Source organism: Arvicola amphibius, chromosome 15 (genome assembly GCF_903992535.2).
Source record: "Arvicola amphibius chromosome 15, mArvAmp1.2, whole genome shotgun sequence".
In the NCBI taxonomy this organism is placed as follows: domain Eukaryota; kingdom Metazoa; phylum Chordata; class Mammalia; order Rodentia; family Cricetidae; genus Arvicola; species Arvicola amphibius.
The window spans coordinates 48,321,769-48,339,682 of record NC_052061.1 but is presented as its reverse complement, the minus strand read 5'-3'; the positions used below and the strand labels follow the sequence as shown (position 1 = coordinate 48,339,682).

At 52.8% G+C, this 17,914-nt stretch overlaps 1 protein-coding gene across 1 annotated transcript; it reads left to right on the top strand.

Moving 5' to 3' along the window:
• The first annotated feature begins 4,164 nt into the window (after nt 1-4,164).
• On the top strand, nt 4,165-12,464 carry Snai3 (snail family transcriptional repressor 3). Its single transcript, XM_038313130.2, has 3 exons — nt 4,165-4,330; nt 8,044-8,649; nt 9,880-12,464. The coding sequence occupies exons 1-3, from the start codon at nt 4,255-4,257 to the stop codon at nt 10,059-10,061; spliced, it is 864 nt and encodes a 287-aa protein (XP_038169058.1). The 5' UTR covers nt 4,165-4,254; the 3' UTR covers nt 10,062-12,464.
• The last annotated feature ends 5,450 nt before the right edge of the window (nt 12,465-17,914 follow it).

Here is a 17,914-nt window from a genome sequence, read left to right as displayed (position 1 = left end):
GAAACCCTGTCTTGAAAAACCAAAACAAACAAAAAACCTAACCTACTCCAGGCAGAGCCGTCCCTCTGAGCAGAGTGAAAAGAACAACAGAAGTCGGAGCTGCGAGTCTCATTTGCATATGCCTCCCCAAATGTGTCCCCTATTTCCAGAACATTACACCCTGTGGTGAGCTATAGCCCCTACCTCCTCTCTCTGGGCTGGTAGAATTCCTGATTCCTTTCTTTGATCCGGTCTGTGGAAGCCCTGAGTTGGCCGCCCTTCAAAGCTGTGCCCAAAAGGGCCTACACCCTTCTCAGCCCTGTGTCTGGGTTTTGGGGGTAGTCACTCCCTTAGCAAAGCCGTGAGGCAGCATCCTCCAGAAGGTACTACCTCAGTCTTGCTCCCCAGTTGGCTTTGGCACCTTCAGGTGACTTCACGTCTAGAAGTCTCTGGAGGGACATCAGAGTAAGCCCTGATGGGGGCAGGGAACCCAGACAAGGCAGATGTCAGCAGACCCATACCCAGGTGAGGTAGTTTTAGATTCAGAAAGCAGCCAGCTATTTTCGGGGGGGGGGGGCGGTTCTCTTTGGAAACAAGTAGCTAGAATCTGTAATACTAGTGAGGGTACCCCTTAGGACAGAGGGGCCATGACCCTTCCTAAGAGTAGTGCACACAAACCTATTGCTATGTAGTCAGACAGAGGGACAGAGTAGTCTCCCCAGGCCGTGAGCAAATCAGCACAATGTCTGCAATCAGGTAGCCCCTGCCCTTAGATGTGGCTCAAGTTTAGCAAGCTACGATCTTTTCCCACCTTGGACTATTCTATGAGTAGTAGGAAGCTACCTCTCTCTGTCTCTCTCTCTCTGTCTCTGTCTCTCTGTCTCCCTCTCCCTCTCCCTCTCCCTCTCCCTCTCCCTCTCCCTCTCCCTCTCCCTCTCCCTCTCCCTCTCTCTCTCTCTCTCTCTCTCTCTCTCTCTCTCTCCTCTTTCTCCTCTCTCCGAATAATAGGAAGCTACCTGCTACCTGGGTCTCTCCTTCCCCCCCTCACACACACTCAACCATCCTCCCCCAGCCTATGTTGCTGTGCCCTACGGCATCTAGGGTGTCAGAAGCCTGGGCTGGCAGCAACATGCCCTTAGTTTCACATTATGCAACAGCACCAGAAGCAGCCCCCTACTTCCTAGAAAGCATCCTGATCACAGGTTCCTGGACCTTAGGAAAGGAAAACTCAGCATGGGGATCCCCAGCCTCAGACCTCTGAGGAACTATCAGTGATCTCCACATCTGGGTCTCAGGAGATCTGCGTGCTGCCCCACCATACCCGAATAAACACGGCCCTGTATGCCCCAGAACCTCACTTCTGAACCAGCCCGCCAGTGCCCATCTGAACTTCCCCCATCCACCAGCCCAGCTGGCTGCAGGTGTCTTGCCTTCCCGTGAGTCTTCAAGCCCATTTCTATGGTGTGCTTGGCGCTCACCTACTTAGTGTAGGAACAGCCCAGTTTGAGCTCATGGGGCCTTGGAGAAACAGAAACTACTGTTACCATTGGATGAAAGGATTTTGGAGGGAGATCCTGCCCCAATCTTGCCCAGGAAAGGACAGAGTGGAGCCCTCCTGTTTCCTACTCAGCTCGCCTGAAGCCCAGGCATTGCAGAGGACCCCGCTCCTCAGCTGAGGCTGTCATGCCAGGAGGGGGTTGAGAAAGACTCCCTGTATATGCAACACCTGGGTGAGCCAGGCCTGGTTGAGGGATAGTATCACAAAGTCCGTCACTGAGTTGCCCTCCTCTTGTGCCCTCCCCTGCAAGATGTCACTCCGTGCCCTCTTTCCAAACAGTCAAAACCCCAGAAAATAAAGCTTCATCCACACATGGTAGGTGTCAAGACCTAGTGTGGTTCAAGGACTCCAAAGAATGTCTCCCCCTAGGATCTCTTGGTAGTAAGTGGGAAGACTGAGCAAACTCCCACCCTTCATTCTGAGCTTTTTCTCAGGGAAGTGCCGGGAGAAGATGGGCCCGTGGGGCCATTTGCAGACCGATTCCCCCTTGTATAATCGATCAGTTCTGAACTCCAGAAGGCCTGGGAGATCCTAGGGGAGACTGTGTACCTGGGAGGATGGGACACTGGCAACACTGGAGGATGGGAGTAGTGACAGAGGACATCCCCCACACTCTCAGCAGTGCAGTGCAGAGCTGTGCAGTGCAGAGCTATGCAGTGCTCATCCACAAACCTGCCGTCTTTCTGCAGGGCAGACCCAGCCTGCTGCTCCACCCTTTGCCGTCTGTGCAAGTGGCATGGGATGCTGGAGTGGAGTTCCGCAAAGTGGGTCTCTGTGAGGACACCAGGCCAGACGTTCCACATTGGAGGTGTGTCAGAGCTGTGAGGGAAGGTGACAAGGGCTCCCCGGTTGCCGACCGACTGCCCAGGACTCTCCCGCCAACCCCGTACAACCCCTGTCCTCACAACAGGCGGCTCCCTACCCATACACACTTAAGTCTAATTGTCCTCTTTTTAGAACGCTAACCATTGGGTTAGAACCCATCCTAATGACCTCCTCTTGAACCAGCAACATCTGCAAAGACAGCATTAATCAATCACAGTTGTATCCCATTGAACTGACATAGTCCAACCTGTGACACCATCTATGAGCCCAGTCAATACATCAGGGACCAAGGCATGGGCAAACCATGACTTCTCTTGTGGGAACCCCCAGTGAGGTAGCGTTTGGAGCTGGTTGTCACTCTGATAAGGGGATGAATGTCTGCCTTACTGTTGCCAGGGCTGCTGGTTTTCCCATGGTTTTCCCTGCTCCACGCCTGCTTGTTGGGGTTGCTGGGAGCCTCCAGGGCCTATAGAGCATGGCTAAAGCCTGTGAATTGGTTCCCAAACCTGGATTTCTGCTAAAGGAGGTGAATGACCAGGACAGACAGCATGTAGGCAGCAGATAAAGCCCAGGTATCTAAACAGCCTGTTTTCTTTAAGAGGCTTGTGCTGGCTGAGGCAAGCCTCTCCCCTATTGGGAGGCTTCTCACAGCAAAGGGCTTAGAATTTTAAACCCTAGTCATGGAGACAACCACTCCTTCTTCCTGGGGCTGCATGGCGCCCTGTGGTTGTAACGGTGAGTCAGAGTCACCAGTCGGTCACAGCTGAAGAATGAGCTTGCACAGCCCAAGATGAGGGGCCTGAGAAGTGAGGATCTCCAACTTCCTTCAGGGTCACGGCTTGTGAATGCCCAAAGCCCATCGGCCCCACCTCAAAGGTGGGCCCAGAACCCTTTGTGAGGCTGGCGGTTCCCACAGGTGTGTCAGATCATCCCTATTTAAGGGGGTTAGGAGCTGCGTTTGGAGGGTTGGCCCAAGACCACACAGAGGATGGGTGGGAGCTGGTTCAGGAACCATAGGGCAGCCAGCAGGCATGTGCCCTCGGAGAGCCTCCCTACAGATGCCCTATTTCACACTTCCTTACAGAGCAGTAAATGGGCACTCACGGCCACATCTCACCAGCCGCAAGTGTGGGCTAGTCCCGGTTTTGCTGTCCACAGACCTCTCAGAACCTCGGTTTTTTTTTTCTCCTATGCAAAATAGAACCGGATGACTCCAGCTATTGCGCCCTGAACGCCAGGGTGACTCAACCCTCTTTCCCCACAGTCTCCTACTTGGCAGTCCCACCTTCTCTTCCCACCTCAGCCCACAGATGCCAAGAAATGGCGTGTTACGGGGTAAAGCTCATTTCTGGCCAGACAGCCCTGCTACTTAGCCACAGACACACCCAACTGGTGCTATGTCCACTACTCCACAGAATGTCACACCAGACCCCTAAGGTCGTAAACATCCTCACGGAGAACCTAAACAACCGGACAGGGCTGTTCCAGTTCTCGGGGCATTGATTATAAAGGATGCTGCAGAGGCTAGGGACTAGACTTGTCCAAGTTGGCCGGTCACTGTCACCCAACCATGAACTCTGCTCTTTCATCCACGGCAGGTCAATGGCCAGCCCCCGCGGGGTCGGTGCGTGACCGCGGCGCGGGCCAGCCAAGTCCCGTGGGGCAGACACCGCTGACCACGCGGCGGGTTCCCCGCCCGCGCACCTGTCCTGGGCGTGGCTTCGCGGCCCCGCCCCGCCGTGCTCCGTGCTGGTTGGCCGAGGTGGTGCGCTATGCTAATGAACCTGACCCTTCTCGCACCTGCCGGCCCCGCTGCCCGCGGGCACCGCGCGGACGCTGCAGCCCTTATCCCGCTGCAGTCTCGAGATCCTGCCGCCTCTACGGAGGAGACCATGCCGCGCTCCTTCCTGGTGAAAACGCACTCCAGTCACAGGGTCCCCAACTACGGGCAGCTGGAGACACAGAGAGGTAGGAGTTGGCGGGATCTCTGTCCCCAGTTCTCAGCACTGCGGGGCAGGAGGCCACTGGAAAGTCCTTGGGAGCTGGGTCACACCTCTCCCAGGTGAGAAGGGAAAGGGTGAAGTTTCTCAGCACAACATGGGGACGAGGCTCCCTTCTTGGCTAAGACTGGGCCTCCAAGAGGGATGTGTTCAGGGCAACTTCTCTGCTTCGGGAGTCTTGGACACACCTTGAAGCTCTTCTCCCCACTTGGAAAAGTTTCTTGAGCCCCGGGACTCCCTGGAACTCTCCCTGTGTACTGCCAACGCTCCAGCTCCAGTTAAGGAGACCCTGAAGGCCTCTCGGTGCAGGCCTGGAAGAGTCCAAACTTAAAATATGTCCCAGGCGCTGTGTACGCCCACCCAGGGAAGGCCTCACCGACCACAAGCCAGGAAATTTGTCCTACCCTCAGAGTGTGGCTGGCGAGAAAAGGCAAGACTCCCCCAGAGCATCCTACCTGGGGGTGGCGAGCTCACTGATAGAGCAAGCAGAGCCTCTGGCGACCTTCCCTCCTCCCAGAAACTCCCTTGCTCTCCTGGTGCAGTGACCAAGGTAGAACCACCGGCCCACACACAGACTCAGGTGTCTACCATTCCTGCTAGGCTCACGGCTTGAGGTCCGAAGCACCCTTTGTCCTCAGAGCCAGCCAGCTGCGGTAGGTCAGAGCCATCCCCACCCAGGTGGGCAGTTTCTTGGAAAAGACCCCCTGGGGACTCGGTCAGTGCCTGGGGGTACATTGGCTCTCAGGGCTCAGGTCAGCACCTCTGACATATGTGAGTCTTACCCAGAACCCCTGTTGGGGGGCGGCGGGGGCGAGGGGGGGGGCGCAGTACCTTGGATCCGCCCCCGGCACCCACGCTGCCACTAGGGGGTGCTATCTAGGACCCTGCTCTTCAGCGAACATTTTGAATTCAATTTAATGAGTCACCCCAGTAATTTTGTAACAGGGAAGACACTACTACAGTGCGGGAAACGTTTTCTTTCAGTTGGGTGGTGGGTCTCCTTACTGAGGAGGTGGGAAGTTGTATTTACAATGAATGCAGTGTTTTTCTTGTACTGAAAATGCAATCAGTGCCTCATACAAGACTAGTCAAGCCCTAGACCACAGGACCACACCTCTAGCCCCAAGCCATGGTTTTGAAAGTTTAAAATATTAGGGTTCACTTCTACAGCACACCCCAGCTTCCCACTTGAATGAGCAAATCAGGTGCCCTACAGGAACCTGTTGGGGGATAAGGGCTTGTCCTGGACAGCCTTGATGCTCTTTAGCTTTCCCTTTTGGCTCTCCCAGGACCCCATGGCCTTGGTGACTTTCTCCTATCAGGATGTCACTCTAGAGTCAGACCCGAGATGCTAAGGTCTGGGGCCCGCCTTCCTCTTAAGTAAATGTTTTTTAGGGGCCTCAGAGATTCCTTGAGCCAGAGGACACTGAGACCCTCATTTCCCAGGAACCCCAACCCCATCCCTGCTTGGGCCCTTTTCCTCTGCCTGTAATCACAGAACACAGATGGGGTTTGAGTCTGGAAGTGCCTGAGGCTAGACAGCATAGATTTGCCTGCAAACAGGACCCCAGTAGAAACTCCCAGGACAGTGTAGCCATTCTATTGTCCAGACCTCACCTGACAGTGTCTTAGCTAGCCTACTCTCTCTCCCCCAATCCAGAGTGTGATGTACTGGGTGTATAATTGAGGGGAAATGTGTGAAAGCGCTCAGGTAGGGAGGGAGTAAAGGGGTTTAGCTCTCTGGTTCTCCACACCCTCACCTACACTTTTTATTTCTTAGGTTCTAGCAATCTGTGTAGTATTAAGGGGTAGCTTATTAAGGGTTTTAATTTGCATTTTTCTGTTGTCTAATGATGTTGGGTATTTTCTTGTGTGTTTGTTGCCCAGTTGTATATCCTTTTAAAAATGTTAGTCTTTTTAATTAAGAAAACTTTGTTATATTGTTTGTGGGTGGGTATGGCGCATGTGTATCATGGCCACGTGTGTATCATGGCTTGTGCATGGACACTTGTGTATCAGGGCATGTGCCTGGGGGTCAGAGGATAACATGCAAGAGCTAGCATTCCTCTTTCATCATATGGGTGGGTGTAAAACTCGGGTTGTCAGAGTTGGCTGCAAGCGTGTGTACCTGCTGAGCGGTCTTGTCAGTCTCACTTGCGGAGTGTCTTTGGAGAAATAGATACCCCTGTGTCCCCACTATTTTTGAGGGAGGATGTCCCATGTATCCCAGTCTAACCTTGAAATAGATATTCCTGGATCCCTTCTATTTTTGAGGGGGTGGTTGCCCCATGTATCCCAGGCTAACCTTGAACTCTCTGTAGCTGAGGCTGACTTTCAACTTCTGATCATCCTGCCTCTGCCTCCCTGATTAGGATAACAAGTGCACAACGTTACACCCAGTTTGGAGAAGAAAGCCAGGACTTCCTGCGTGCTAGGCAAGCACTCTATGCTATGCTCACCCTTCCGTGCCAACTCCAAAGTTGTGCTATTGGACTTTTCATTGAGAGGCTGTACATGCTTTCTTTGTGCATATACTAGTTTCTAATCAAGCATTTCGTTTGGGAATATGCCCTCCCAACCTGTGAACTGTCCCTGCGACCCCAAGCCTTGTCATCAAGGCAGAAACAAGGCTAGAGATTTGTCTGAGCACGTGTGGAGTGGATGGAGGGCTGGTTGGTGCTTCTGTCTTTGGGGAATCTAAAATCTGCCTTTTATTTATGGTATGGTCTCTTTGTGTGTGTGGAGGGATACTGTATTTGATCAAATATGTGAAATTCTAGCCACAACCAAAAGGTGCACAAAGCCAGGACTAGATCTGATACTGCCTAGTTAGCAGCAGGCACTAGCTCCAGCTGACCCTAGTTAGCAGCAGGCACCAGCTCCAGCCGCCCCGCTTGCCTGGTTGGGCGTGTTCATGCATGTTGACAAGGAGCAAGTGTGTGCTGTCCAGTGGCCAGGGATGTGGCCGAGCAAGCACATCATGACACACTCAAGGAGACGCCACAGGAATGGGTGACCCCGTGGTGACTGGAGGCTGATTGCTGTGGGGGCGGGTGGCTGTTTTTACCAGGCTCCTTTTGTTCTGAGCTCAGACTTGTGTATGGGAGCCCAAGGGTGCTTAGTCCCAGCTGCTACCCACTCTCCAGACGTGGGACTGGGGCTCTTTAGACAAGCTGCCAGACACAGACCTAGAGCAAGAGCTCCTGTAAGGAGCTGATTCTTGGGGTGTCCTATGTAGCCAAGGTTGGCTTAGCCTTAAAACCCTCCCGATTTAGTCTCCTGAGTGCTAGGTTTGCAGGTGTGTGCCCACGAGTCTGACTGTGCAGCTGTTTGTGTTCCTAGGCAGTGGACATCTGGAAGGTTTTATTTCCCTTTCCTCATTGTAGACAATGGAAGTTCAGCTCACTTTCTAGTGTCTGGACCTGTCTAAGTCATGCGGCCCTCGGCTCTTGCCTCCCATCATCACCACCTCGTACCAGAACAGTAGGTAAAGTGGGCAAGCCTGGCTGCTGTAGGTATGATGGGGTCGTGGTAGGCATTTGTAGCTCGGGCTTCCTGCTGGCTGCCAATGGCCTATGAGACTAGCCAGACCACAGGTAGATAAGTGAACAGAAGTTTGGAAGCCCAGACATGGTGGCATCATTCCTCACTATGCGTTCTCTCTCCCCGCTGCCCTTCTAGAAGCTAATGGCTCCTGCTCTGCCTGTGAGGAGCTTGTGGGATCCTGCCACCTGCCAGATGAGGAGGCCCCTTCCACTCCCAGTGACCCTCTACAGCCCCAGGACAGCACCGCTGCCGTTGCCTGCATCTCTCTGCCTCTTCTAACGCATCATGGGGAAGCTCTGGGAGCCTCTGGGCCAGAACCCCAGGAAACCAGCTGGGTGGGCCCTCGGGCTGGCCAGGCCCCCAGTGTTCCCCTCAAAGACAGCTTCACTCTGCCCTCATTGTTGGTGCTGCCCACAAGGTGGCCCCCAATCCTGGGCCCAGATGGAGCTCTGGATAAACGACTAGGGGCGGAGGGAACCCCTCGAGCCCCAGGCAGTTTCGAGTGCATCCACTGCCACAGGCCCTATCATACACTGGCAGGCCTGGCCAGGCACCAGCAGCTGCACTGCCCCCTGCCGGCTGGACCCGCCTTCACCTGCAGGTACTGCGACAAGGAGTATGCCAGCCTGGGTGCCCTCAAGATGCACATCCGCACCCACACGCTGCCCTGCATCTGCAAGGTGTGCGGCAAGGCCTTCTCCAGACCCTGGCTGCTCCAGGGCCACATCCGCACCCATACAGGTAGGATGGGCAAGGCTGTAATCCAGATACAAGAGGAGACAGGTTGGGGAAGGGGCTGGACCATTGGCAGAAGAGAGGAGAGGCCGGTCTCATCATTGGCAGGGTTCTTGCAGCTCCTGCAGCTGCTGGCAGACAGCCCCACAGAGGAAGAGCCCCACAGACATGTCCTTTCAAGGTCCTGAGGCCAGAAACCTGAAATCCAGGCATCACCGGGCCACATTCTCCCCAAAGACTGTAGGAATGACACTTCTTGCCTCTCATCTCCTGGAAGCTGGCCCTACTCATTGACGTTGGCCACATCTGTGTCTCTGCCTCTGTCCCTTTTTTTTTCTTCTCAAGACGGATTCTCTGTAGCTTTTGGAGTCTTCCTGGAACTCTCTCTGTAGACCAGGTTGGCCTCCAACTCACAGAGATCCACCTGTCTCTGCCTCCCAAGTGCTGGGATTAAAGGCGTGCGCCATCACTGCCTGGTGCCTCGGTTCTCTTAACATCTCCCCATGTGTCTGTATCTTCACTATAAGGGGAGGAGGGAGCCCCCCTATAAGTCATAAAACTATGCTTCACCCAAACGGCCTTATCTTAACTCAGTCATCTTTGCAAAGGCCTTGTTTCTGAGAAGTGGCTCCTCTCTACCCACATCTGGTGGCTTCAAGACCAGTGAAGTGTGGGAAGGCAAGGAAGCCTGGCCACTGTGGAGACTCCAGTAGGAAGGGCAGACTCTGGATTTGGAGAACTGTAACCAGCTAGGATATAAGTGCCCCAGGCGGGCTGCAGAACCAGGCAGAAAACTCAATGGCCCCCTCCCCTTCCACTTGGAAGGGTTATGCTGGAAGCCAAGGTTTGTCCGAGTCCTTGGTGGCCCTGACTAGAGGTGGTGCCTGTGTATGGGAGTATAGCTTTACTCCGTCCAGCTCTGCCCTTACAGTGGCTCAATGTTACGCTGGCCAGTGGCCAGGAAGGGCTGCCAGAGGCTCCCAGCACTTCTCATGGTCAGAACTGAACACCCAGGGCTTGTCAGAGACAGAACAGCCGCCACACTTTGCCTCTGCCTCAGAAGAGCCTCTGGTACTATGATCCTGCCCAGAGTGACATTCCGATTGTCCAAAGGGCTCTGATGAGCATTTGGAGGGCAGGGGCAAGTTACTCATTGATAGACGGGGACATTTCACCTTTGGCCACTGTGGGATTGTCCTGTGGTCCCTCACCTGACTTCCCATATTCCTCCCGCAGGTGAGAAGCCATATACTTGTCCGCATTGCAGCAGGGCGTTTGCTGACCGCTCCAACCTGCGGGCTCACCTGCAGACTCATGCTGGCACCAAGAAGTACCGCTGTCCTATCTGCTCCAAGGCCTTCTCCCGCATGTCTCTCTTGGCAAGGCATGAGGAAGCTGGCTGCTGTCCTGGCCCCTAGAGGCACAGCAGGGTGAGGGGCCAAGCCTGACAATATTCTCAGTGGTTCTATATCATCCAGGACAATCTGGGAAGGCAGGGGCTCAGCCCACTCTTGCCTGTGTCCAGCCAGAACCAAGAAGCCCAGTGGAGCCTTTGGGCATCTTTCTCCAAGGCCTACATTCAGAGTAGAATCACCACAAGACTCACCAAAACAAGAACCAACAGTTCTGTTTTCAGCTTGGCCTGTCTGCTGGACCTATTCCAAAAAGGAGAGACTATTGTGAAGTGGCTAACCCTGGACAAACCCTACCACAACACCAATGAGCCTGCTCACCTGGGTCCCTTTGTGTGCAACTTGAAATGACCATTTTTACTTGAGGAGAGCACAATGTGTTATAACCTTGGGAAGCACAGCTACCTCTCACCCAGCCTCACTTGCCTTTGCCCTGGGGTTAGAGACACATTTTCTCCTGCCTGTTATATGCACATGCATGTGCACACACGAGCACATACACCCTAGCTCCTCCCCCTAAGATGAGGCAGGGCCAGGCAGGATTGGGCTGAAGCCAGGTCCTGCCTCGACTGTGCCTCATCTCCATCTTCCTGCTTGGAGCTGGCCTCAGTGGCTGTCTAACATCTCAGGAGAGCAGCCGTGGGTTAATAAAGAGCCTGCGCACTCAGGCCCCCTGTCTTGAGCCTTGAGGTCTTGAGTCTTTACCAATCTCCTGGATCTATGGAGGAGGCAGAATTCTTCAGGAGCAATGGGATTCCAGATAACCTGGGCCTTTCTGAGCACAGAGCAGGCAGGAGACTGAAGGTAGTTTTGCTAGCGCATTTCCGAGCCCTTTGAGCCTGGGGCCTTCCCTGGAACTTGAGAGAATCTGCATGACGTGGCCTGGCCTGAAGAGATGAAGATGAGGGCACAATTAACACCAGGATTAATTAAGGACCCGTGGAGGACACTTGGAAGGGACCAAGGCGGAGAACTGGTTGGGTGGCTATGTGCTGTTGAGTAGCATCCCGAGCCAGGACAGGGAAGGACTTGCTTCTCCCAGTGGATCTGGTTGACTCTAGTTGGCATTTGGACAGAGAAAGGAGACTCACAGAGAATTCTTGACACGTTCGAGGTAAGAAGCTATTGGTCACTCCACTTCAGGCCCAATAGAAAAAGGTTCCCAGCTTCCGAACTTCCAGGAGCCTGCTAGAAAGCTCATGGGTCATGCAGGTATCTTAGCCTCTGGTTTTGCAGCTGCTTCGGGTCAGACTTGGTAGTGAGCATCTGGCTGTGGTTTGCTGGTGTGAGGATAGTGCTCTAAGAGGCCTTGAGGGCCTCCCAGAGGAAACTTGACCTATTTGGAGAAGGTCTCAAACAGTTTCAGGCTATAGCCCACACTGGTCTTAAGCTCACAGAAGTCTTCCTGCCTCAGCCTCCCAAGTGCTGGGATTATAGGCTTGAGCATCATTCCTGACTTACAAACTTGACCTTGAAGTTGGACTTCTAGACCAGGAGTGACCACAAATGCAGAAACACCTCACCCCAACTCCTGTGAGAGAGACGGCTGCAGATTGACCACCCCAGACCTGTTCCAGCTGGTAGAGGGACCCACTTTTCAGACAGACAGACTCATGTTTTCAGACCAAGGCCACTGCCTCCCAGGGGGTGGGTGAGAACTGGACACAAGGGTACCCTCTGAATGGAAATGCATCCACCAAAAGTTCTGGGGCCAGAGTCCAAGCTCAAAGTGACCTTCAAGGCAGGAAGTGGATGTTGTCCTTGGCTTGTAGGAGGAGTTCCTCTGTTTCTGCCTTGGCCATCACACTACCCTGTCCTGTGAGCCCCTCCAGAGTGACCTCATCTTAGCATCTGTGAAGACCCACTTGTAAGGTTGCATTTTAAGGTTCTAAGGGTTAGGAGTTTGACATGGATTTGGAGTGGAGGAGGCTGTTCAGCCCAAACAACTGAGCACATGTGTTTTGACAGGCCACCATATCTGTGACTTGTCCTTACTTTTAGAGCAATGCAAAGGGGTCTAAAATGATCCCTTCTCAAAATCTACACGGGATCATAGGCTAGTCAGTTACCTGAAAAAGCTTCAAAGTTGGGCAAGAAACCCCTCCCCCACTTCCTCTTCATCTCTTTATCAAAGCAAAGGAAGGAATCTTGTCCCCAAATGTCTGGCCCCTCTGTAAGGTCAAGATTCCCCAGGCAGAGGGGCCTTCAGAACCCCAACCAACATGAACCTGGATTTCTCACAAGAGCGTTCTTTTAAAATAGCATCTAGATGCCCAAAGGAAGCTATATTGTAAATTGTGTTCTATTCCTGGTTCCTCATGTCTAAATGGGGCTGTCGCACCTGTTGGGTATGAAGCAGGGAATCTCACAGCCGAAAATAAAGTGGAATGTTTCCCTCCTTTGGTTCCAGCTCATGGAAAATGCTCTTGTATTTATATCCAGACTGATGGAGGGCTGAGGAGCAGGAGGAGGGCACCTGCCAGGGAACTGATACCCAATGAATGGAGGACGCTTTCCACTCGGCAGGCCAGGCTGAAGTCAGGTCACCGCGGCTGAGCAGCCCCGCCTGCAGACACCTGTGCCTGGCATGCCATGGCTTCCTCCTTCACGGTCCCTCCTTATTTCACACAGCACAGCAAAAGAACTGGGGGTGTTGACTCCTCACTTGATTTCTGGGCCCAGTCCCTGACCTGCAGAACGAGGGCCAGGAAGGGGGGGTCCCCCACAGTGTGCTTGACCAGCCTGTTTTCTGGGGTGAGGAGGCGGTGTTTGCCTTTCCTGCCTGATCTCTTCTACCAGGTTACTCTTCAAAGTCCCGCTTTTCCCACGAAGGAGGGCCTTTCGTTAGAACCTCTCTCCAGAGCGGGAGCAGGGGATGAGGAGAGACACGGGCCCAGAAGAGAAGGAGAGCAGGTAGTCTTGCCATGGCCTAGTTGAAAGCAGAGGCCCAAAAACCCAGTGATGGACAAGCTAACTATAACTATCACCTCTGTCAGCTGGCTTCTCTGAAGTGCTGGCCGCTCTCCCAGGGTGTGTATGTGGGGGCGCGGGGACTACTCGTAGGACAGATACCTGCAGAGAGAACATCTGGGGTCTGAGGCCTCCATGACTCTTCCACTCAGGGCTGAAAGCAGAGACCATCCCTGGCTTTCTGAAACCGGTGTGTGAGGTCCAGCAGGCCTTTGGATGACCCAGTCCTTCTCTCCACAACCTGTTGAAAGAAACCTCTTCAGAAAGCCAAAGAGGCACTAAGGTTATGGCTTTTGCTTCCAAAAGCCCAGTGGATTCTATAAATATCATTTTGGCCTGGAATATTCTGGGGGGGGGTTCTCTAAATGCTTGAAATAGCCCAGTTGTTACTATCTATACTCAGAGCACCCACTCCTGGCCACACCCACATGGCTAAATATAGCTCACTGGCAGAGCTCGATGGAACACAAGTTTCCAGGCTGCTGAGGCTGGAACATCCAAGGAAAGAGCATGGCTGCTGAGGTAATTAGCCACACCCTTCAGCCCGGCCCTGAACATCCAGTGTCTGCTGAGTTAATCTCCGCGTCTAGAAGAACCACTAACCCAGAGAGATGGCTCAGGGGTTAAGACAGATATGTCAGGCGTCTTACAACCACCTGTAACATTGAAGGGGTTCAGTGTCGCCTTCTGACCTCCAGGGACACCCACACATATGTGGCTTATAGACATACATTAAAAAAGAATCCTGCTGGGCGGTGGTGGCACCTGCCTTTAACCCCAGCACTCAGGAGGCAGAAGCAGGCAGATCTCTGTGAGTCTGAGGCCATCCTGGTCCACAGAACAAGACCCAGGATGGGCTCCAAAGTTACAGAGAAACCCCATCTTGAAAAACCAAAAATAAGTAAATAAATAAATAAAAATATTAAAAATAAATAAATCAGTGAACATTGTCCTCTCAGGCCCTGTGTCCCGAGTACCATACATTTTCCCCTCATACCTAGTTCCCTAAGTAGTACCGAGCGCTATCTCTATTGTCCTCCAGCCTCTGATACCCACAAGGACCTCCATGCTGATGACCAAGTGTTCTAGTGTTTCTATTGCTGTGATTAAAACATTATGATCAAAAGCAACTTGGGGAGGAACGGGTTTATTTGGCTCAAAAAGTCAAGGCAGGAACTCAAACCAGGCATGAACTTGGAGGCAGGAGCTGATGGAGAGGCCATGGGGAGAGCTGCTTGCTGGCTTCTATAGTTTGCTCAGTCTGCCTTCCTATGAAGGCCTCAGCCACAATGGAATTGCCTCCCATCCCCCATAAATTGCTAATTAAGAAAATGCCCGTAGCCAGGTGGTGGTGATGCGTGCCTTTAATCCCAGTGCTCTGGAGGCAGAGGCAGGTGGGTCTTTGTGAGTTCAAGGCCATTCTGGTCTAAAGAGTGAGTTCCAGGACAGCAGCCAGGGCTACACAGAGAACCCCTGCCTCAAAAAAGAAGAGGAGGAGGAGAAAATCCTCCAATGCCCTAAAGGCTTGCCTGCCTTCAGCCCAGTGCTTACAGAGGCATTTTCTCAATTGAGGTTCCCTCCTTTCACATGACGCTAGCTTGTGTCAGGTTGACACAAAACTATCTCTAATGTCTCTCCAGGGAGCCAGCCCATCAGGGACAGATTCCACGTGTGCTACCTCAGGTATGCCATCTGGGTTTCGAGGACTCCTGTATGGTTACACTGCTCACATTCCTGCTTCTTCGGGTCTCACACTGATCCCACCCGCCCCCATAGTCCACAGCCTCACAAGCCAGACTGTGAGAGATCCTCAGCCAGTTTAAAGCTTTTCCCTGTGCGGCAGTTCCAGCGCCGAATACTCTCTCATTACCATGGACTCCCACAGCAGACGGTTGCTCAGATCCCTGGGTCTGCACAGTGGACCAGAGATTTTCCCTTTCTCTTTATCTGAGGTCGCGCATGAAGGGTGTCTTCCGTCATCTCTGTCTCACTCCCCTTCACCACATCTCTTCTCCCGCGATTCCAGGCTGCGGGATCTCAGCTGCGGGGCTTTTAATGCAGATCTGACTCAGGTTTTCTTTACCCTTTGACCTCCAAGCTCTGAGAAGAGGCAATCTAACACTGCCATCTCCTCCTCCACTTTTTTTTTTGTTTTTTGTTTTTTCAATGTTTATTGTTTTTTTTTTTTTTTTTTTTTTTTTTTTTGGTTTTTCGAGACAGGGTTTCTCTGTGGCTTTGGAGCCTATCCTGGAACTAGCTCTTGTAGACCAGGCTGGTCTCGAACTCACAGAGATCCGCCTGCCTCTGCCTCCCGAGTGCTGGGATTAAAGGCGTGCGCCACCACCGCCCGGCTTGTTTGTTTTGTTTTTTGAGACAGGCTTTGTCTGTGTAGCCTTGGCTGACCTGGAACTCGCTCTGTGAACCAGGCTGGCCTCCAACTCCGAGATCCACCTGCCTCTGCCTCCGGAGTGCTGGGATTAAAGGTGTGCGCCACGCCTCCCCCTGTGATGCTCTCCTCTTCAACAGCACAGCTTCCGCTGTCTGTCTCGTTACCCATTTCAGGGACATCACTACTCTTCCAGAACTCCGCTTTCGTTTCGTGTGTCCTGCCAGATGACTGTGCTGTGTGCCTAAAGCTCCTCTCCAGGGGGAGACATAGACAATGTCCGCCCCTCTCAGTGGCTCCCTCTGACAAACTAGCGTACAACTCCCTGGCTTACTGAGGGTGCCGTGTAAGGGGCTACAGGCAGGAGAGTGGATGAGCTTGAAGCCGTCATACTGGAAGGTCAGCACCCAGCATCATGACCCCGACCTCCACCTGGCTGTGGCTGTATAGATGAAACCCCCTCCCTTAGTCTTCTTGACCAGCCTATCTCCAAGAGCTGAAAATTTGGCAGAATTGTACACAATCGATTGGAAAGAATGGTTGGGTACTCGGGTGAAGGCTCCATGACCTTCGGGAAGAAGATCAAACCTAACTCCTGAAGATGGTGGAAGTTTGGCTCAGAAGACAGTCCTTACAACTGAAGGCCTGTGGAGGAGGAAGCAGGTCATGGCTACACAAATGTGGGTGTGTCCAGCATCACTTATGTGTATAAAAAAGTCGTGGCAGCTAATTTTTTTTCGAGACAGGTTTTCACTGTAGCTTTGAAGCCTGTCCTAGCTCTTGTAGACCAGGCTGGTCTTGAACTCACAGAGATCTGCCTGCCTCTGCCTTCCATGTGTTGGGATTAAAGGCGTGCACCACCACTACTGGGCATGGCAGCTAATTTTATGGTTTGTAATTTTTTTTTGAGACAACGTTTCTATTATCCCAGGTTGGCATCCAATTTGCTATATAGCTGAGGATGACCGTGAACTCTTAATCCTCCTGTCTCCGCCTCCTGAGTTCTGGGATTACAGATGTGTGTCAGCATACCTTGTTATCCAGTGCTGGGGATGTCTTGCTAGGCAAGCTCCCTACTAACCTAACCTGGTCAATACCTACTTGGCCACAATTTAAAGAAAACGAATAAAGAATTACTTGTGATACCTGGAAAGGACATGAAAAGGTAGATTAGAACAAGCCACTTCCGTTTACACGCTCCTTGTCTGAGGTTGCAGGCATTTCCTGTGACACCCTCTCTCTCAAAACACACGAATAGCGTTTGCTCACTGGCCCCTGACAGAAAGTGTGGCTCATAACTGCGCTGAAGGTCATGTTGGGCTGCGGTCACAGAATTCAAACAAAGAAGGGCCTGTAGAGGTCACCCGGTGCAAGGGCTTCATTTGTCAGGGCCAAGTAACAAGGGCCAAAGTCTGGGCAAAGAACCAGCCGGGGAAGTGGGAAAGCGGGCGTAAAGAGCCAGGCACCAACACAGAACATGGAGGTCACTACACCTCTGGCCTGGGCTAAGAAAGGAATTTTCTTGTCAAGCGAGGGCAAGGGAATTCCAGCCCGGGGTAGCCCCAACGTGCCTCTTTCCCTCTTTCCTTCCCTAACCTTTCCTAACCCTGGATTTCTTCCTCCCCAGTTCTGTGCAGGCCCCACCTCTACTCTGAGTCCTTTCCTACTAAACACAGCGACCCCTGGCAGCCTATAGCCACCTGCTAGATTGGCTACATGTGTTCTGAATGTGTTCAGCCCTGCCCTGTGTTGTTGTTCACACGGGATCAGAACCCCTGAATGAAATCTGCCTCTCTCCTACCCTCTCTAGTGGCCCAGACCAACTGCTCTGGAAAGATGTTGACCTCTGAAGACTTCCCTGGGGATCCGAGTTCAAAGGGACAAGGGACAAGGACACAGAAATCCACAAACAGTATCCTCCCCTTTTAGGTCGCTTTCAAAGGTTTTCTGTCCCCAGGGCCTGGCCTGGAAAAGGCCTATATGGGAATCACAGCTGTGCTTTGGTCCCCTCTGCTGGCCTGTCCAGGCCAAGCTCCAGGGCACAGCAGATGGATGGTGCCCAGCGCTGGGTGGACTTCCTTCCCAGCACGGTATTGGGCTGTATTCCCCTCTCTTCTCTTTTCCCCTGACCTAACAATGAACCTCACACTCTTGACAGACACTTTATAATATCTGATGAGCAGAGAGGTGACTTCCCACTGACTCTTAGCTTTAAGGCACACAGGGTTCCAGGATGATGTCAAGCACTGGGGTCCTTCAGCTGTGAGGTGATCTTGGCCTCCCTCTGGGACTGATAACAACATGCACACGTTCCAATGGATGTAACTGTCCCTTCTGTATTGAAGCCTCTCTTCTCCCCTCCCTTCTCCTTCCCTCCCCTCCTCTTCCCTCCTCTCTTCTCTCTTTCTTTCTATTTTTGGTTTTTCAAGACAGGATTTCTCTGTGTAACTGTCCTGGCTGTCCTGGAACTCACTTTGTAGACCAGTCTAGCCTTGAACTCACT

Bases quoted from the DNA above. Each gene is read 5' to 3' on its own strand.
- Snai3 (XM_038313130.2), top strand. From the start codon at position 4,255: ATGCCGCGCTCCTTCCTGGTGAAAACGCACTCCAGTCACAGGGTCCCC. The intron at 4,331-8,043 runs GTAGGAGTTGGC...CTGCCCTTCTAG, and splicing joins GCAGCTGGAGACACAGAGAG to AAGCTAATGGCTCCTGCTCT. The intron at 8,650-9,879 runs GTAGGATGGGCA...TTCCTCCCGCAG, and splicing joins CCACATCCGCACCCATACAG to GTGAGAAGCCATATACTTGT.